We start from the raw sequence: 21,834 nt of genomic DNA on the forward strand, positions 1-21,834 counted from the left end.
CTGCTTGTATGTGCCCTGACTAGAGATTGAATCTGCAACCTTGGTATATTGAGATGATGCTCTAAACAACTGAGTTACCTGGCCAGGGCAATATGAACCATTTGCAGGTTTTGGGGGTAAAGATTTTAAGTGGTCAAGGAAAATAATTTCTGGCTGTTGGCCATGCTAACTAACCCTAAATGAGAGACAGCTCAGGAGAAAAAGAATGCCTTCTTATGTGAATCTTAGGTAGTGGAAGAGGTCCTAAAGAGGTGCCGGTGCTGAAACATGGGAGTGGCAGTAGGCGAGGGCACACACTTCGTCTTTTAGCATCTCCTCACGGATGCCAAAGTGAGAGTGCAGGAATCAAAAGAGGTAATCTTTGGACGTCATGTCCTCAGTATTGGGCATCTTGCTGCTTTCTGCTTGGCCGCAGGAGATTATCTGTCCAGTCTCTCTTCCCCGATATCTAGCTCAGCCCACAGCTTGGGAGGGTTGGGGAAGGCAGAACTGGGGCAGACACAGGGAAAGGCAAAGGGGGCTTACTTCTTCAACAGGCAGCTGGAGGCTCATCCCATTAGCCAAGGTGGCTGCACAATTCTCCCTTTGTCAGCCAACTCTTAATACATCAATCAGGGTACAGCTTAGCCATCACCTCCTTCAGGGAGCTTTCCTTGATCTTCTGGTTGATGACTGCTGCCTCTTTCTTCAGCAGGGCCACCAGCCTATACACAGTGGGGCTTCCTTTTCTATGGGTGGTAGTCCCTATAATTTTGGGCTCGATAGGGATCCTGGTTGCTTTTGGACCAGGTGTTCCAGCTACTGGACCACCAGGACATAAAAAATTGGAGTTGCTGGGCCTGATTCTGGTCCCTGCTGCCACCCCTTCACCAAACTTGTATACGTTTTTCTTTACTTGACTTTCCTGTACCTGTGCACTGGGCCAGGGGAATCTGATTCTTAATGAAACTGAATGCTAGCAGACCTTTGGGTAGACTTACAGTGGGATGGCTGGTAACTTTTCCTGGGGCAGAACACCACACCTTTTCCTCTTCTGTTGCTGTTGGGTCTGTTTCAGATTTATCCAGATCTCCCTGGCACCTCTAGATTGTCATTCAGTCTATCCCTCTGCTCAGACATTCATGTGTTTGTGTAATTCCTAAAGAATGAATGATGAATTGTATTGTTTATAAATGGTAGAGCAGTGTAGTGTCCTGCTCTTCCTTCTCAGTGCTTATGGAGTGCTTGTCCTTGGTACACAGTAACAAGTCTATGCAGAAATAGGTCATAAAGAGGAGACTGTAGTAGAGCCTACCTTTTTGGGACCACAGAATGTAAGGAATGGAATTGGGGTTAAGTGGTAGGTCATGGGGGACGTATTAGTTTAGGATGGTTTGGTGTCTCTGAGAATAGGAATTTTTAACAGGGAAGTGGAAGAAGTGACCTCTCTAAGAAGTAATAAGCCTGAAATGTTCCTCTTTTGGCTGATGATAAGTAGTCAGCCATGGCAAGGTAAAGGAGGGGAGCATTCCAGGTGCAAAGAGGAGTATTGAATAAGCAAGTTCCCCTCTGACTGTTGCCTCCACCTTCAGGCATTTATTTCTACCTAGAGGGACACTCTGTAGGATCAGATCAGTAAATTGATTTCATTTCAACACATTTTTACTTCCTTCTGGGACATTGTAGTTTAAGTGGCATTCACACCAGTATAGCTGATTTTATTTTTTATTTTATTTTATTTTATTTTTTTTACGTTGATTCTTTTTTGGTCATGCCTAAACTGCCATGGGGCTCCTGGACCCAAGAGTTTCTAGAGGAGGGGCACCCAAGATGGTTTTGCCCATGACAAGGCTGTGTGCCTCACCTCCCATTTGGATGCAGCATGGTGTGGCATAGAATACTCTGACTGGAGGACCCAAGGTTTGGCTGGTCTTACCTGTTGTGCCATCCATGCTGTATGGCTCTTCTCTGAGTTGATTCCATCTGTGCAGCGAGGGTAATGTTAAGATCCCTTCAAAATTGAAGGCCATTTGCTTTTAAACATTTGTCTTAAACACCAAACAAATAGCAGACTGTTTCTATGTTCTCTGAGCTGGCTCTTTGCATTTTTTAGTCCTGTAATTCACATGCAGGCATTTACACAATTGAAGGTAAGTGACACTAGTGATTTGATCTGAAATCACTTCTGTCTCTCACCTCCACTGCCCCCAACCCTAGATTTTAATGCTATAAATACAGCGTTACCCCCAATATAGTTATACATAAATATATTTATTTCTTCATCTGGTTTATGTTTACTTGATCTGTGTAACTTGGCTTGCTGAGAGTTTAATTGTTTTCATTAACCCTAGGATACATGAGAGTTCCTAGAATGGAGGGGGTTTTTGTAGGGAAACTTCTTCATTGATCAGTAAACTTCAAACATGGAAGTGAATTGTGCTGTAGTTGATTCTTCTGTCATTTGCACGAGAGACAAACACTCTCTGTACTGTCTGTGCTCCACCATCTCTGCATGTGACTACCAGTGGCCACCCTGGCTTAACTCAAGGCTGAAAGGCTTTGGAGGCCCCACATGCTGTTTTCCCCTTGACCCCAGGGACTTGTACTTCCCCCTGATGACTCTGAACCTCCTTAGTTCAAACAATATTTTCATTTTAGAATGTTTTCACTCTAGTAACAGAATGGAAGGTGGTGTTTTTGGTTAAAATGCCAGTTAGCTGATGGAAGGAGGGTGAGTGCAGTAATTCCTGCAGTGGGTGGCTATACCACCTTGCTTGCGTACTTGCTTCTGGAGGCGGTCAGGTTGATTGCAGGGGTTCCCAGAGCCCTACCTCCCTCTTCAGCCTGTGGTAAGTGTCTGATCTGGCCTGCCTGCCCCTCAGCTCAGCCCCCAGCATCTCCAGAGGCTGCTGTTCTGGTTCTTCAGTACATCTACACTCCACCCCATCACTTTTTTTTAAAAAACTGATTTAAGATAATATACGTTCACTTCCTTGTATTAGGCATTTTAGAATGAATCACCTGTCCCTCAAACATATCTGTGTGGCTGCAAGTGCCTACTCCATGGAATTGGCCTGTAAATTGTGTCATTCAAACTCTTTTGTTGTGCGGGGCCAACAAAGCAAAGTCAGCACCTCTGTAATCCTCCTGGGACTGCAGGTTGAAAAGCCAAACCGCAGACCTGCCCTTTTTGTGAAGTACGGATTCTTCTGGCCTCTAAGAAAAGATACTGGTTTGTCTTGTTCTTTTGTTCCTGCTTTCATCTGGGTCACACAAATACTTAATCACTTGGGAGCTTGGTTTAATACTCTGAGGGGTAATTTATTTTACTGCCACTTTTTAATCTGTTATTGCCTTGTTTTTCATAGTCTCACTGAGAAAGTCATCAGGTAAAAAGTGCCATTTATTTGAACACTGGTAAGAGCACTTTATCTTTGAGGCCCTGAAACTGTAAAATATCTCACCGTGTCCTGCTCAGTCATCTGTGCCTCGACTGTGTTTGTTTTTTATTATGGCTGTGCCATCTTCTCGTCCTGTGTGGCATTTGTTGCTGCTGACTTTTGAAAGAGCAATAAGCACAGAACATCCTGCTCCCGTGCACGCAGGATTTCTGTGAAATCCTTCACCACTCAGAATGTGTGCTGTGTCCATTTAAATGAAGATATACAGACATAAAATTACCAATTAAAAAAGTTTTTAGTAGAATGAAATTACCCAGGTTTTCTTTTAACTGGGAAGGATGGCTGATGGAGAGGAGGAGCGTTGCTGGAGGAGGAAGGCAGTTCTGTTGGGGTCAGTCCACCTGCGAGTGGTACCATGTTGCAGGGCTGAGGCTGTTGGAACAAAGCTGAGTTTTCTAGTTTTGTGCTTTGTCTGAAGCAGTGCCACATTCCAGGTATGGGCTACAGAAATTGAGAGTGACCTTTTTAGAGACGTAAAGCGTTTGGCAGTGATTTTAGATCTGTTGAATGTAGTAATAAATTTTGGCTTGCATTTATCTTTTGAAAATTTCATCCCCCTTGCCCTCCAGTCTCTCTCGAATTGAAAAAATGATTATAAAACTATCCATTTGCAAAAGGTAGAAATTTAAAAAGGAAAGATTGACACAAAACTGGTCCTTAACTCAGGTGGTTTGAGAAGCACCACTCCAAAGTCACAGTCCTACCTGCCTCCCCCCCAAGTCTGAACTTTCACTACTCGCTTCTGAAGATCACTCCTTTGTGACTCGACCACTGACCAGCAGTGACCACAGAACACTGCAGATGGCTTGTCAAAACACGAGAAAAACATACACACAGCCAAACGAGTCCTGTGGAGAAATAGGGATGAAAGGACCACTCTCTTTAGTGGGGAGCGCACCGTTCTCCCGACTGAGCAGGCTTTTATTGGGTTCGTTTGCATAAGAATTCAGGTAACGCTCATTACTCATTGCCAGGAAGTAAGGATCAAACAATAGATAACAAAGAACTCTGAGGGCCTATTTTGAGTCAGGGTCAGAGCTGTAAAAAAAACTTTAAGGAACAAACTTACTTCTTCCTTGGACCCTTATCATTCAATTGAGAGCATTCTAAACAAAGCAGGTTTCACAAGATTTTACATATTCTTTCTTAGACCTGATCACCCAGGGAACCCGCCTGCCCTTTCCAGCACAGGGCGGCACCACCCTGTCATTGTTTCAGGCTTAGGTGGAGCAAGGGAACTAAGGCAGCCAAGAGATTAGGAGATTATCTCGCAGACAATGAGGACTCAGGCTATGTCGAAGCAGAGGGGCTAAGGTCCATCACCCCCTTTTGTTGTAGCCCCCAAAGCCCTTCCTTGGGGGGCCTCCCACGTGATCGTGCCTGTCTTAGGTCATTCCCCCCTTGGGCAATCTTACCCGTCGTTGGCTAACCAACTAAGCATTGGGGGCCAGGCAGGGTGAAGTAAAAGGAGCAGAAGCAGCACTCCTGCCAGGGAGATAAGCTTTTGTCTCCTTGCTGGCTTATGGTCCAAGGTCATTCCCTCAGCCTTAGCCTTGGTGGGGGTTACAGCTTCTGATACCGGGCAGGGTGGTTCCCAGCACCTTTGGGCTTAGTGGTTTCCTCAGCACACCCTGAAGGTCTGTCCCATCCTACACAGTCAGTCAGTTGCAGAAAAGCTCTTCGTTCTCTATTCTCATTTATAACATTTGAGGAATTGTTAAACTTATTGAGCTTTCTGTCTGTACCTTGCTAACGTGGCTATTTCACTTTGGTTGTCCTGGATTCTGAAGTGCTTTTGATATGCTGTGAGGTTTGCAGATTTTAAGGACTGAAGGTTGCTCAGTCAGTGCATAGTGGTCATGCTGTCTCCCTTTGATCGAGTGTCAGTTTGCATAGGGAATATGATCTGTACCAGAGTGCTTTGGGTGGGTGGTAGGAGATGGCAAGAGTAGTAGAGACTGGCCAGGACTTAAGGGAGGTTAAATTCAGAGGCGTTACTTTTTACAAAGGAGAATATCTTGGTTTAGTGTTTTATTGAATATTAGAAAGTTAATTTAAAATTTTAAGTATTTTGAATGTCAGTTTAATGTACAACAATATTTAATCCCAACAATAGTTCAGGGAAAACTTACTTGCTTATGCTTTATAAATATATCACATTTCCTTTTATTTCTTATGTAGTAACTCAAAGCAACTTTGAACTGAGTTGGCGTTAGCAGTCCCACACGGTGATTGAGTCTGATTGGGAATTCTGACCAGATCTAGATAAAGCCCTGTGCTTGCAGGGCTGCTGCTTGGTTCTATTTGTGCCCCCCGCTCCCCTTCTTGAGCAGGGCCTGATAGACAGTTTAAAGTGGTCTCAGAGGTACCTGCTTCCATTGATGTATTGAGAGCCTTACGGTGAAAGAAAGAGCTATTATGAGACAATTTATGATAAATGTCAGGTTAGTTATACATAAAGGAAAAATATGTTAGGATATGTATAGGGAAAGGGAAATTAGCTATCAGCTCTGGTGTCAGCTTGTTGTTAGGAAAAATGGAAAGAAACCATTCCAAGACTCATTAGTATTCAACTTGATAGAAAGGTATGTGTTTTATGTTAAGATACTGTAAGTGAGCCCTGACTGGTGTGGCTCAGTGGTTGGGTGATGTTCTGCAAACCAAAAGGCCACTGATTCAATTCCTGGACAGGGCAGGCCCCTGGGTTGCTGACCAGCTCCCTAGTTGGGGGCCTGCAAGAGGCAACCGATCAGTGTTTCTCTCCTTCCCTCCCTTCCCCTTTCTCTAAAAATAAGTACATAAAATCTTTAAAAAAAGATTTTGTAAATGAAAGATGTCAGTTAAGGAACTCTAAACCGTGGTTTGTGGACACTGAATGGATCAGTGGAAGTCATTATCTGGGTGGGATTTAATGAGGAAGAGGCCTGAAAGGCAGGTTAAGGCCAGGTTTTTGAATTTCTGACTAAGGGGATTGAGTTTTACCCTGTGTAGGCAGAGGGCAATCCGTAGTATGGTGGGGATGGAAGAGTTTTGGGTAGACTAGGGAGATACATACTTTTTTTTCTGCATTATAAGCTTTACTGTAGTGAACCTATGTGGCTGACTGGAGTCAGAAACGATCAGAAGTGGGGTACAAGACAGGGTCAGTGATGGATGGACACAGCAGTGTCCTGGGTGTGAGGACTCAGTACAGAGGGCACCGTGTGTTTGTGACAGTGTCACGTTAGCGAATAGAGTGTTGTATGACAGTGGCAGGTTGATTGGCGTTTCCTCATCACTGTGGGCTAAATTTATTCCTAAACTAGTGATCCCATGTCATCAAATATCACACACAGTGTTTGAAATGCACAGGCACACAAGTGGTCTGTTCACAGGCATGTGCCGGCGCATATGCGCTCATGGTGCATATTTTATATCAGTGTGTAAAACACGGCCCTTTAACCCAATTTGTTGCCCTTCAAAGCAGGCCTGTCATAGAGATAAAGAACCTTAATTAGAGAGAATTTGCTTGAAATAGGGTGTTTCCCCCCTTTTGTTACATAATTTTATTGCTGTATATAGCTCTATACGCTTTGATCTCTGCTTAATTTGTTTTTAATTTTCTTCTGCTTTTACAGGCCCAGGCTGCAAGCACAAAGGAAGTTTGCTCAATCTCAGCCGAATAGTCCCAGCACAACTCCAGTAAAGATAGTGGAGCCATTGCTACCCCCTCCAGCTACTCAAATTTCTGACCTCTCTAAAAGGAAGCCTAAGACAGAAGATTTTCTTACCTTTCTCTGCCTTCGAGGTAAGACTGTACTACCAGTCAGTTTGGAAGGAACAGCCTAGTTGAAAGAAAAAGGAACATACCACACACAGGAATAGATGTTAGCCTGATCTCTGCTGCATGCTTCTTTCAGTTCTCTGAGGTAGAGTTTAAAGTGAGAAATACCACTAAGAGGGTGCTTGAGTCTTTATATTTCTCCTTATGTTTTCATTTCACTCTTAATTTCTAAATATAGTTAATAGTGGAAATAACCAGTTGATATATGTAAACAGGAGCAATTAACAGAGTGTAAGGTGAGTATGAAATTCTATAATAAAAGATGGGTTTGGATTTACATGTCTGTGTTTGGGAAAGTGTTTACCACAGGAACTAAGTTTTCTAACAGTTGTGAGGGAAGAACACAAAAGGATTGGCAGAGAGATGAGGAGCCTCTTAATGATAGAGAGGAGCTGTAGATAGCCATGAGCTTGGAGAGTTCCTTTGGTGAGGAGAACTCCTTTGGTTCCTTAGTTGAGAGAAGGTGAACAGGAGGGAGAGGCTCTTTGCGGTGGGTCATTGGCTTGAGGTTCAGGTTTATGTACTTTTTTTTTTTAAACAATCTGAAGTAAGTTATAGCAAGACTTAGGTACAGTGCAGAGAACTTTTTCCTAAACTACTGAGAGAAAATTTTCATTAGATACCTCCCTTTGCTCCTTAACACATTAGTATGTATTTTAAGAATAAGGACAATCTATAACCAGCAAAATTAGGACATTCACAATGATATATGAGGGGGTGTTCCTAAAAACCCCAGAATTATCTTTTGGAGGGTGGGACTCTAGTAGTCCAGGCTTCCCCACCAGTTAAGTGTTCTAGGAACTTACCTGTATCAGCTTACTCTCTGGCTTTGTTGTGAGAGGCTGCATTTGGCTTCAGTGAAACATCTTTTTAAAGACTTTTTGAACACATCTTCCTGTTTCATGGTGGTGGTTTACGAGTGTACCTGCCCACGCTGTGCTGAGTGTTCAGTTTTTGACTCAGAACAGCATGACCCCCACACCCCACCTTCCCTATTCAACTGATCCACTTTTTTTGTTGTCGTTGTTTACATGGATGAAAAAAGTCCCCAAAGGGGAATGTTTTGCTGTTGTGGAAGAGGTAAAACTAAAAATGACAGAAACACTAAGAGTGATCAACATTGATTGTTAAAAAAACTGTTTTGAACAGTAGAAAAAAACATCTTGGTGCATTGCATCAAATGAAGAGTACTGTGAAGGTGACTGAAGTTTAAACATGTGAGACTAAATACATAATTTTTTATAAATAAATTCTGTTTTGGGGGGTCTTTCTCATGAGTCACTCCTCTGAAATGGAATTGTGTTGTATTTTAATTTTTGTACTCTGGTTTTCCAGTATCACATGAATACTTGTTCCATTTTGCAAATGTCTTAACATTTATCTAATTTTGTATTTATGTTTAGATGTATTTCTCAATTTTTGATGTCAACTGCTAATGATGCCTCTCTTCATTTACGTCTTTGCCTCCTCCAAAGTCTTTACAGAAGTTGGCAGTTGGGAATCTGATTGCCACTATAATACCTGCATTCTAATTATCCTTTTTCCTTCTTGGTGTGGATCACAAACCAAATACAGCTTGTCAGGGCTCCAAACTTTATGTTCAGCTTGAAGGAGTCCAGTCACTTCATCACCCTTGGGTGACATGGGCACAGTTAGGAGTAAAGAAGGCAGTTTTTAATAAGCTCACTATTTATAGGAAAAAATGTCTGGAATCAAATCAGAGACCTGGAAGTGATATTTGTTGCCAAGGATTACAGACCATTCTTTTCTCCAGTCCCCATTTATCACCCGGAGTCAAGTTGGCACTGATTTGGAATGAGGAAGAGAGTAAATCTTGAAAGGAGGGGAAAGACTTTGGGGAGGACATCAGACTAGCCCAAGACCATGTCTTTTCCCACAAATCCATTCAGCATCTTCAACGAAACCTTGGGTGGGGGGAAACCCCCTACACCATTTATAAAACTGGGATTAGTGTAGATATGTAAACACATGAGCCAGTCAGTCATTCAAGGATTAGAAAGCTTTAGAGATTTAAAAAATCTGTTTTAAGGCAATCAGAGACCTTTTCCCTAAGTCTGGCAAGGCTCTCTCCTTTCCTGTCGTGACCTACAATTTCTAAAGGGAAGGAGAAGGGAAAGAATAGGGCAGCAGGGCCTGAAGTGTTCGCCTGCAAGTGTATTTATCTTCAAATAGCTGCTTTGAAGGGGGTCCACATGTCTCTTGCCAGAGGCATAATTAGTATCTTTCACTGATACATGGAGAGAAATGGCAGAAGGGGGTATGTGCCATGTAAATTCATACCATCGCTCTATTTTCTGTTACCAGTCTTGTTATTCTTAATGAGTTCTGTCATCTTCTCTTTGTTCTGACTATGTTTATTAACAGATTAAAAAGCTTAATACAGTAGAGCAGTGGCAGGTTAAATGATTCTTTTATTTACATTTTTCTTTTTATGGGGCCCTGCAAACCAGGTGGATTCCCAAAGGGGATTCCTGAAACATGCACACACCTATACACAATTCGTTCTTCTGACCTTGGGTGTTATAGTTCCGCATTGCTGGGTGGAGAAAGTTTTTTTTGAGGAGGGGGTTGAGTTCTTCAGCCTTTGTGAAGCAGTGCTTTTTCTGTTTGGGGACTGCCTGCCTTTTGTTCGCAAGTCTTAGAGACTCTTCAGTGATCAGCTGTCATTCAATTGCTAATTAATTCAGCAGGCTCCTGTTGAATCCTTTTTATATGCTAGACACCTAGAAAACAGATTGGAAACAGGAGAGCAGTATCAGTGTGGTAGGTGGAAGAAACCATAACAATCAACAGAAAACACCATGGTGGAAGTGTGCACCTTACCAGCCGGAAGCAAGTGGTGCGGTGCTCAGGGTGGCCTGGGGTGGCTGCAGAGAGGAGTGACACTGAGCAGGCTTTGTAGAAAGGGAATGGGGCTTGGAAGCAGCTCTACAGAAACCCCAAGGCCTGGATTCCTGTTGGAGTGTGTGGCTTGGAGTGCCCCAAGTTAAAACCAGGAAGTTAGGTGGGTTGGATTCTGTGGGCTCTGGGCTAAATGTGAGGGCCCGACAGAGGTTCTTCAGCTGAGAGGTGACACAGTATAACCTTTATTTAGTAAGATGATCGGGCAGCTCAGTGGAAGATGGGTTGAGGCTACAGGAAGGCCATCTCACTGGGGTTATTGTAGGAATGCAGACAAGAGTTTCCCCATTTGTAAGATGGGCAGACAGTGTCTGTGGCCACGCAGTTGCTGTGGAGTCAAACTAAAGCTAATGGGTGTCAAACAGGCCCAGATGGCACCTGCAGTGGCCGTCCCAGTACACTTACTATTGCCCAGTGTGCTTTGGCAGACACACAGCAGAGAGGAGAAGGGTTTGATTTGATGTTTAGGAGGAACGATCTAAAACGCCAGTTGAATAGACTGCATGTACTAGAAGAGTGATGTTTTCTCTAAAGAGTGGCTTTGTTGGCAAGGAGCACATATTTTGATAGAGTACTGGCTTCGGGTATTGAGGATGATAAATTCTAAGTAGGGCAAATGCAAAAGCCTGGGGTGATTTAGAGGTCACAAAATGAAAGGGGATTAACGTGCTAGAAAGCAATTAAGTAATCCTCCAATTGCAGGGAACACTATGGTGCTAATAATGAACTTCCTTGAGCAAAACGGGAATCCGTTCTATTATATGAACTCTTTGGGGAGGAAGGCACAGGGTCAGAGTGGTACACAGCTTTTTTTGATGGATTGTTCTGAGTAGTGTTGCATCTTAATTTTTGAGAATGGTAACCGTGAAAGTTTGCTCCAAAGTGGTGTTCTCACCACCTTGAGGGGTTCAGTGGCCACCCTCTTTTCTCCAGATCAAACCAGCCTTATGTTCCTCATGTGCTTGGTTTTTCAGTAGAGTTTGTGTTAGTTACTTGGCTGAGTTTGGCTGAGCAAGCGATTTATTTGCCAGGGCAGTTTATCAGGCTAGTGAAGAAATACGAAACCATGGAATTCTTAAGTGCAGAGGAGGGGAAGGATGGATCCCTTTTAATTGTTCTGTGACCTTCATGAGTTGTTAAGGCTCCAAGACATTGTGCTCAGATGACTGGCCCTAGTCCCAGCCAGCTGGCCTCTGACCAGGCTGTGCCCTCCCCAGAGATAAAGCGGGCCCCCCTTCCTGCCAGTGGCTGCTGACACAGGCTCCCAGTCATCTCTTGCTTTCTCCCTACTTTATAGAGATTCCCTAAGTAGCTTTTTCAGTCCTTTCCGAAATCCATGTAGAAAAGGTAGTGTAGATGAGGTAACAAAACTTGAAGTAGGGATAGTCCTGTTCTGTTTGCTGAGTGTCTTGCTGGCTGCTGAGGCATTGTTATTCTGCACTAAATAAACTTTATTTAGTAATAGCACTAAAGTTACTGGTATCCCTGTTCTAAAGGCCAGGTGGCCTTTCCCATAGTGTTTAGGTTTCTGCAATGACTCGTGGACATTCTGCATGCTGAAGAGAGCACAGCCTTTGGTGTTCAGAGAATGACTCTGTGGTCTGGATGAAGTTACATTCCCTCTTGTTCCACTTCTAAACTTGAAGGGTGGAAGTCGCATAGGTTGAACCCCTCAAGGCTGCTCTGTGGTATGATTTGTGTATTCATTTGAGGTAAAGAGATCCCCAGACCCCATTGTATTGGATTGGCTGCGTACTTGTTTGGGTATGTTGTGAGCCACATGTATAGACAATGATGTGGAAAAGATTGTAAGGGGGATAATTCAGCTGCTAATGAAAAGATATTTGGTCTCATTGCTGTTAGCCAGCTCAGCATGGGAGGTGACATGGTTGGGAGGGAAGGTGCTTTGTTTTCATCGCTGTGTCTGTCATGTTAGGGCTCTTGGAGGTAGAGCCCATGCCCTGATGTGGGGAAGTTCCTAACTGTGGGATTAGGTAGACACAGCTGGGAGCACCTGGGCATAGGTCCGCGCTGCGGGCTGTGACTGCAGAGAGGAGGAGTGCTGAGGAAGAGACTGGCCACTGAGAAAGAGGTGGTCGTCACTTCATTCCTTGTTCTTCCTTAAAAAAGGATTACTCAGCTGAAGGTTTCTAACTCTTCCATCTCATTGCTCCCACACTTATTCCCAAGTTTCAGAAATTCTAACTGTTGAATTCATTTTGTATTTCCATACCTCCTAGGTTCTTGCCATCAGCCTGCTTACCTTCCCATTTAGGAAGGCAGATAGGAAGCAATTTGCCTCCCTTCTTAGCTGTGTAAAGTGACAGTCTGAATTTAGAAATATGAGTTTTTGTCACTGAAGGCGTATATGACCTAATAATATCACTTGAGTGTGAGTTGCTCCACGGTACTTTCGTATATGTTGCCTCCCAGCTTTTAGGGTCGTCACAGCATGCTCAATGCATAGTAAACGGAGTCCCAAAAGACAAGGAATCCTGACTGCCTAGCTGACACTTTTTCCTAGATTTTTGGGTTCCATGTGGAGTCCTTTTCAATCATTGGTGTTACTTTTTGACACACATGCTGAAAAAGAAGTTGCAAACCCGGGATGGGTGGGTCTCACTGCACGGGCAGCTCCTTTTCCCACAAAGAATAGGGGTTTCCTTTGTGTTTGGCCTTTGGCCTGGAGGGCTGTTCCCCAAAGCCCTGCTGCATGTACTCCTGGTGGTGCCAGAAATTACTTTAGCTGGACGTTTTAAATTTTTTGTTGTGATCTTCATTATTACCTTTTCTTTAAGGCAAGTGATACTACTTTTCTGTTACAACAGAGAATGAAGTCACTTAAGTCATGAGTGGGGATTGCTTTAAAGAAAACTTGAGGCCCATGACTATCTGGATAAGGCAGATAACCTTGGGGTGTATGGAAGTGCGTGAAATTGGGGAAACCTGTGGTAAATCCTTCTCTTGTAAGTTGTAAAGGCCAACCTGGGAGCGATCGGGAGATTGCCATCCATGTGTGACGTCTGTCACTCTGTTTGCATGAGTGCACAGGGTGAGTGGAGATGTCTGATCTGTTTGGGTCCCTGGTGCCCAGGGCGTGCCCGGTACACTCAGAGTTGGATTAATGAACTCAGGCAGTTGTTGCATCCGATTTTTTCTGTGACTCTAGTTTCAGTGGATAGAGCTTTCCTGTCCTCTAACTTAGGAACTCAGTAAAATAACTATGCCTTTCTTCTCCGACACAGTCCTTCCCAGTTCACGTGGAAGTCCTGTTTTTCAGTTTAATGTGGTAGTAGGGGCTGAATGCTTTTCATTTTGTTTCTGTGTCCTAAACATCAGCCATGAAAGTGCCAACCCCGGGGCCAGCCCAGAGTTTATTAGGTTGGGCTACAGGATTTGACTCCCCAGCTAAAGGACAGTGTGAAGGGAATCCCTTCAGGGCCTTTCGCAAATAGTGCTGAGCTATGTTTAGCTTGTTGAGGTGAAGAACTGGTTGGGGGAGGGAAGATAATGGGAAGGAGGGTTGTATGTGTACATGATTCATGGAGGAGAATCCAATTTTATAGAAACCACAGCCCAAATTAGAGAAAGCAAGCTTTTGGATTAAGATGATTCCTGTTGTGGTTGTAACATACCACAGTTTGATTTTTGTCCAGATGAAAACATTTGGTTTTCACTTCAGTAAATATTGTGGAGACATTGCCAGCTAATTCTGAAAAGTAATGAAATATGGCTTTGGCAAAGCGCAGATGTGCTCTCTACTCCCGATTCCACTTATCTGATCCAAGTTCAGATTTTTCCCCCACATTTGCTAATGCACTTGAATAATCAGGAGAGAAAATCTGCCTGTAATTTTAACAGAAAGCTGTATACTAGATACACTTTTATAATTTATTGGGTTTACCCCTCCTCCTAACCCACACATCCTTAAACATCTTAAGATACCTTTCATTAATGAATTCTCTGAAACTGCAGAATTTGTAAAGGAGACATGTCACGGGACTCTTGATGTCAGCCTTGCTCGCTGTCATGAGTCGGGCTTGTACCTTGTTTCATCCTCAACAGGGAGAGTCTACCTTGAGAACAGCAGGGTGAGACTCACATTGAGGCCTGCTGAACCCTTTCTGAGACCCCCTTGTTTTCGCATCTTAGATGGTGTTTTGCAGCAGGTGGTAGGTGAGCCCTGCAGTGGAAAGGGAAGGCCGTTTCTTTAAGGAAGCATTTTCAGTTTGTGAATCACCTCTCTTCCAGCTCTCTAAGGCTAGTGACTTGAATCCCTGTGACTATGTTCCCCTTTCCCTGAATGCTGGACCCACAATGAGCTTTTCAAATGTTTGCCTCACCTGATAATTTGGAAGAAAGAAATTTCCCTAATAAAGTTTTTAGAGATGAAGTTTACCTCTTATGTGCCAGCGTCTGTAAGTTGCAAACTATTTTTAATGAAAAACACACACTCGTATTTTCAGGTACTAAATATTAATTTAAATTTCTGTTGACTTAGCATCAATACGATTATGTAATATTACCATTCACCCATTCTGTGAGGACTGTGGGGTAATTTTCACCAGTGATAAATAGTCCAGACTTCTATATGCTGTTAGGGTCTCAAAATATCCTTTCCTTTGTGTATGTGTATCTAGCAGATTCTCCCTCCTTTAAATTTATTTAAAAATTAGATGACTGAGCTTTTATCTAAGCTAGGAAGAAATAAATACATCCCATATGAATGTCGTAACTAGGTTTGGCTTCTCAGGTGTCTTTTGCTTTCTTTTATATATTTGACGTTGTTTTATAGTTATTTTATAGGTACTAGCATATAACAGTCAATGTTTTTTTGTCGCCTTGATTGTGAAATAAGAGATGATCTTACCGGTTTTGTCTCAATGTGAAAGAAAGAAGCCGCTTTTGCAGTGCTGTGGTTCTTCCTGGCCTGGACTGCTAGCTCAGCCTTCCCACTACTCTACAGACACACATGCTCCGTGGGCTCAGAGGGGTTTACAATGGCTACGTGTGACAGAGCTTTAGAATTTGTAGAATCTATTTGCTTCAGTTTGACTACAGGTATGAGCAGCTCATTCAAGTTCTGGCCTATTCTTCTGTAGAGAAGCTAATAGTCCATGAGGCTACTCCTAGTAGACAGATTATAGATGGGCAGTGGATTCTTGAATGAAACCTGGAAGGGGAGAGTAAAACCTATCTAGGCAGAGTGTTGTTCCTCTGTGAGTAGCACCTGCCAAAGGGAAGAATGGGTGCTGGCCTAGTATTTGAACTAAGGGCTGTTAATAGGTAACTCAGCTCCCCTCCTGAAGTTATTACTGAGCAATGATCTTTCTCCTCCACTTACCCTGAGTTTTCCTTCCCTTTATTGTACTAGCCTCTCCACTCCTCATCTGGTTTAAGAATCCTTCATTCTGTTTCTTTGTTGGTGCTTTACCTTTAGGTCCAGACCAACATGTCAATCACCTAAATAGAACCCAAATCACCTTTTAGTGGCAGGCAATCTACTTTTGTCCCTTGTGCCTCCATGCTTAGAAGAAATTGTGTTCTTTCTGACTAGGGGACCAGTTCCATCAAAAAGACTTCATATTCTTCAAAGAATTTAGGTTGAAGAGCAAATTCCTCAGAACTCCTGTTTTTTACTGGTTATTTGTCTCATTTTATTTTGTTGATTTTTTAAAAACTTTAATGTTTTTAGAAAGGAAGGTGGGTGGGGGAAAGAGAGACATTTGTTGTTCTGCTTATTTATGCATTCGTTGGTTGCTACTTATATGTGCTCTGACCGGGGATTGAACCTTGAAACCTTTGTGTATCAGGACAATTCTCTAACCAGCTGACCTACCTGGTCGTGGCTTGTCTCCTGCTTTACATTTCTCTTATATTAGCCTCTGTCCTTTTAGAATACCTGCCTGCTCACTTCAGTTTATTTATATTTACTGAGAAGCTGTTAAAACACACCCATTTATAAGATTGATTGTTTTCTACTTTTTTGAAGAAATCATCATGTGCACTTTCTTTAGGATATTAACAAAATTTGGATACTGAATTGAGCTTCTAGACATTTTCTCCATTTTAGTTCTTGGAAACATAATGTTCTCATTCTCTCCAAATCTTGAGTGTAAGGAATGTGATTGTTGCTTCATGCTGCTTACTCAATGTTTGAGATTTTAAAATATCCTCAACAGATTCTTTAGGTGGTAGTTACTTCCCTGTTTCTTTCTCATGCATCCCATTTCAATTTTACCTGATCCTGATTCTCTTGGAACAGATTATTTTTATGAGTCTTACTTTCCCCTGTTTTCACATTACTGCCAAATGGCGTCAGTTGCAGAGTTGATTGCATTTTCTGCTGAGGGGACTGCAGTGGAGGCTGGAGGGGCGGTGCAGGTCTCACTTCCTGAAAGGCATGCCTTAACCCTGCTTCCCTCCAACAGATGGCAGAGTCAGCCCCGCAAGTTATTTCAGGGTCTGCACAAAAACCTGCTCTTTTTGACACTGACCTAGTTTTCTGATTTCACCCACTAGACATGGGCATTTTGATCTGGAAGGAATTGGAAGAGATTATGTGACTTATCCCCTCTCATTTTACCAAATAGGGAAATTTAACCACTGAGTTTGTAACTTCCAAGTGCTGAAGCTTCCACTGTGTCTGTCTGACAGCATGTAACATGTGTTCCTCATGTCATGTTACATGTAGGATGAGTGCAGCCTATGGTTAAATTTCTTGTTCTCACTCAGAAGGAGTTCTGAGTGAATAAAAAAGGTGCCTGATTTTTCTGAAGTCCTTGTACAGTTAGAGTCAGGGAAGAAGGTCTGGCAGCACTGGCGTGTTCCCCGTGCCTGGAAGTGGGGGTGGGCTGCGGCTCCTCTTTCCTAGTCACAGTCTCCTGCTGATTGTAAGACCACGCAGAAAAGAATAATGAACACGTTCCAGTGGAAATACGGCTAGATACTTCCTTTCCTTTTCTTTTTTTTACTTCCTCTCTCTTATTTGATTAAGTGACTTCCTCCGAAGTCTGTCAGTTTTAATAACCTTTTTCTGTTGAAAACCTGCTTCTAATTGAAATGATCAGAGGGGAGGGAAAAAATCAACACTGGAAATGGCTTCTGTCAGACTGTATCACATTCTGTTAGCCACCAAGGATCAATTCATTCATTCATTCATTCATTTTTGCCACGTACATCCCTTTGGAAGTTCACTTCTCCCAGTGGTGAGACCCAAATAACTTTCGGGGGTTTTGAATATTGGTAGGTCATGACTACAGCAAAAGGGAAGGGCACTGGAGGTACCTGTTTTGTTGCAGTTCTACAAGACGGGTGCTTGGTTTGCCACTTCAGCTTCCTGCTGCTGCTCATTCTCATCTTCTGGTTGGAGCAAGTCGTTCTGAATTTGGGCAGGAATGGTTTTGACCATTATTTTTGCAGTGTGAGATCTCCATTTGGGAAAGAAAACAAATTGGTTACTTATGTCTTTATTGATGTGACTGGAGCTCATTCACAGTAAAGTGGACAAGGGTAGAAATGAATTTCACATTATTTATTACTTCTGCTACTTGGCAGTAGCTCTCCCCAAAATATTTTATGGGAAGGAAGATTGAAGTTGTTGCTGGCAGTAACACAGAATGGTCTCTTGTCTTTAACACTGTGGATAGATGTTTTTATTTTATGTATTTTTTTGTTTTGTTTTCTTGCTCAGTTCAGTCTTTAGTGGTTATTCCCTCACCTCTAGAACTGTTTAGATGAAATTTAAAACTTGCTGTTATATTTGGTGAATGACGTCCTGCCCATGCTGGGGATGCAGGTGGAGGATATTTTCTGTGGGTATTTGAAAAATAAATTAGAAATGGCAACAGAGAGTCATAGTTTGTTCTGTCTGCTCAGTCATCAGGATTTAAGTTTGTAACTTAGGAGATGTCTCTGTCTGTAGTGCTCCTTCTGTAAGGGGCAAGCATCCAGACCTGTGCTTATGAGCCCTCTTTCTCAAACCTCCCAGGTTCTCCTGCGCTGCCCAACAGCATGGTCTATTTCGGAAGCTCTCAGGACGAGGAGGACGTTGAGGAGGAAGATGATGAGACAGAAGATGTCAAAACAGCCACCAACAACACTTCATCTTCATGCCAGTCAACCCCCAGGAAAGGAAAAACCCACAAGCACGTTCACAATGGGCACGGTAGGTTCATTGTTAAATTAAAAAAAAAAAAAAGATTTTATTTACTTATTTTTAGAGAGAGGGGAAGAGAGGGAGGAAAAGGAGAGAAACATCAGTGTGTAGTTGCCTCTCACGCACCCCCTCCTGGGGACCTGGCCTGCAACCCAGGCATGTGCCCTGACTGGGAATTGAACCAATGACAGTTTGGTTCATAGGCCAGTACTCAGTCCACTGAGCCACACCAGCCAGGGCTCATTGTTGATTTTTAACTTTAAAAGAAAAAAAGATAAAATCCAAAGCTTTGGGTGGGAGAGCTGGAACAGATCATCTGTGGAGAAGATGAAGGTGATGTTGGTGGTGAAGGTGGACACGGCTGATAGCTTGTTAGTAATAGAGCTAGTTCTATGTACTTCCCTAAGTGCAGGACACTGTGAGGGCACAGAGGTTAGTATAACAGCACAGGCAAATCTGTTCTAGATGAATAGATTGTCAAGGTGATTATAGATATTGTTATGTTGTGGAGATGATAAATTTCGTAAGAGCTCTAGGTACTAGGAATCCAAAGACATGCTGTCAAATCAGGACTGGTTAAAAAGGTTTAATGAAGAAAGTTTTGTGATCAAGTTATTATTATGATTTCAGTAGGTAGAGCTAGTGTAGAAAGAAAACCCTTATTCAGGATACGAAATCAGGTAAATGCATGTATATTATGAACTAGGCTTTTTCCTGGGGTGCTATATATGGTATAGGAGGAGGATAAGAGATCGGATATCAGAGAGAGGAAACTATTTAAGTTGGTTTAAGTGGAAAGTACTCAGTGGTTTTTCAACAGGGAAGTGACTTAATTGGAGATATGTTCTGAAAAGATTAAGCTGGGATGGATTATGAGGATTAAATAGAGGGAAATGAAGAAAAGGAAACACATTGGAAGGCTGTCATTATAGGCAATTACCTGGTCAAAGTTGGTCATGGCAATATAACAGGGATATCAGCACAGAAATGAGATGGTTCAGAGAAACATCGCAGGGGTGGTGTTAAGAAGACTTGATAATGAATTGAATTAGTATCAGCTGAGGGAAAGAAAGTAAGAAAAGCAGAGTGACCCAGTCACAGTGGAGTAGGGAGCTATTATGGCTGTTTCCTCATGAACTTCTATCAGGAACTCTGCTAGAGGTTGTAGTTTGTGTAGGACTCAAGAGACTCTGTGAGGTAGGGAGCCTCTGCACACAATCGGCAGAAAGTCAGTGCTGTCGGTAGTGATTGAGGCAATTCCACTTTCCTCTATCTGTCTCTTCCTTCCTCCCTCCCTCCCTCCCTCCCTCCTTCCCTCCTTCCTTCCTTCCTTCCCTCCCTCTCCCTCCCCATGCCACAGCCACACACTGAGCTACTATGTATCTTTCTGGACTCAGTGGGAAATAGAGGTTCGGGACAAGCATAGCTTAGACATGATGGGAATCTGTGTCTGCCTCCCATTTTGGTTGGACTTTTCTGCTTTGTCAGTTTAATGATTGCTCATCTTTCCTACCTCTTGCTTATGGCAGTTTTTAGGTAGCCTATAAACATGATAAAGATGGGCAGTTTTTAGGTAGCCTATAAACATGATAAAGATAAAGATCTTATAGTTTAGTCGGGGAAATGAATAATTCCAGAGCATAATGTGAAATGATTACTTATTTTTAGCCTTTCAGGAAAAAGTTTACCTGCAGCTGTAGTCATCAGGAAATCTTGATAGTTGAAAGAGCTGTACATATGAGCTGGAATACAAGTACAGGTGTAGAGATGAGCCATGAAATTCCACACGAACAGTGACATGTGGAATATTGTGTGGCTGTGGAATGCTGGCACATCAACATACCAGTATAGGGGGTGTACTTAAGGGTAACTGGGAATTGCAGGGAGCACTGAGATCATATGCCCTGCTAGACAGGACGAAGAATTCAAATGCAGAGATGAAGGAGCTGTCTGATTTTAGATGTGGCAGTAAGATGAAATAGATCACATTTAGAATGGTTCCTTCAGCGGCAGGGTGTAATCTGAAATGAGAGGGGAGTCCAAAGATTCCAGCCAGGAAAGAGCGGATGAGAGGCTGGACTTGAGAACATACAGCAGTTCAGATGAATGCAAGAGGCATTTTGAAGCAAAAATGATCAGCTTTTCACAACTGCCTGGAGAGGCATGGTTGAAGGTGATAGGAAGGGAGGTGATCTGGGGGTCGTTCAGAACTTTATTTGTTGAACCTGTGGTGATGGTGAAAGACAGGAGAGCTGCAGAGAATAGGCTGGGAATTTATTGTCATGGAGCTGCTGGTGGAAGCAGTCAGAGTGGATGTGCTCCCTTGAGATGGAATGAAACAAGAAGGGAGGCTAGTAGGGATTAAAAAAATATCTTGAGAAGGTATTTAATCTTGCAGTTTTACTTTTTGGTACAATATGAATTGAGAGTAAATATGAACAAAACACGAAGCTGGAGTCGCATCTGTTAGTCATACAGTTCGTCAGTACTGCATCGGAATGGGTGTGCACGGTGTTACTTTTCCTTTCCGTACTGTGGTTGATAGGGAAATCCACCAGTCGTGTTAGTCAGGCAAGTTAGTATCATGTGTGCTCGGGCAGTTGTGGTTAGGTACTAAGCTTCCTTCCTTTTACAGCTCATTTGAGCTTATTGGTTATGTAGATAATTTTCTTATAGATTCAACTCTTAAGTGTCAGAAATTACCATCTTCTGTGTGTGTGGATATTGCAGTTCCCTTGGCAGCTAGAAGTTTTCTTTTCTGCTTTGCTTTTGCCAACACCCATTTCTTTATGAATTTAAAATTCCTTGTAGTGGGTACCAATCAGCTGTAAAAAGGGGTGTTTGTTTAAATGTGATACATGACAACAGAATGAAACAGGTACTCCTATACAAGGTTCACTTGTGATAGAAGATTTTTGGTGGGAGTACAGAAGATGTTTCCCTGGTCTGCTGACCTAGTGTTGGACCAGTGGTTTTTTCTTTTTCTTTTCCTTTTTTTTTTTTTTTCAATTCTCACCTGAGGATGTGTTTATTGATTTTTAGAGAGGGAGAGCAAGAGAGAGATAGACACATAGATGAAAGAGGTAAACATCAACTGATTGCCTTGCATATGTGCTCTGACCGGGCATGGAACTGACAATCCAGGTATGTGCTCTGACCAGGAATTGAACTCACAACCTTTTGGTGCACAGGATGGTGCTCCAACCAACTGAGTCACCTGGCCAGGGCCAGTGGTTTATCTTTAAAGAAAGTGGATCGATAGTAAGTGATCATGTATATGAGAGCATGTTAGACCCACGCTTACCCAGGACCTACCCTAACCAGCTTCATTCTTTCTTGAGGTTCAGAGCAGGCCTTATTCATGTTCAGAAAATTGAATCTTTTCTCAGTTTCTGAGAGCACCTGCTGATCTCCAAGCTTGATTAGATTTGCAAAGGTGCTGATGCCTAATTGCCTCTCAGTAGACAATGGGCTGGTGTCAGAGGGCACCC

The 21,834-nt window shown here is 42.8% G+C and overlaps 1 protein-coding gene across 3 annotated transcripts in view; it reads left to right on the forward strand.

Moving 5' to 3' along the window:
• JARID2 (jumonji and AT-rich interaction domain containing 2) overlaps nucleotides 1–21,834 on the forward strand; it is a 254,412-nt gene that overhangs the window by 185,021 nt on the left and 47,557 nt on the right. For all 3 annotated transcript variants that reach the window (XM_045847204.1, XM_045847206.1, XM_045847205.1), the window contains 2 exons: nucleotides 7,058–7,227; nucleotides 18,176–18,352. In XM_045847204.1, the coding sequence (XP_045703160.1) occupies nucleotides 7,058–7,227; nucleotides 18,176–18,352 (347 nt within the window). The remainder of the gene's footprint in view (nucleotides 1–7,057; nucleotides 7,228–18,175; nucleotides 18,353–21,834) is intronic.

Source organism: Phyllostomus hastatus, unplaced genomic scaffold (assembly GCF_019186645.2).
Source record: "Phyllostomus hastatus isolate PE091 unplaced genomic scaffold, TTU_PhHast_1.1 phas_contig_524, whole genome shotgun sequence".
Taxonomy (NCBI): Eukaryota; Metazoa; Chordata; class Mammalia; order Chiroptera; family Phyllostomidae; genus Phyllostomus; species Phyllostomus hastatus.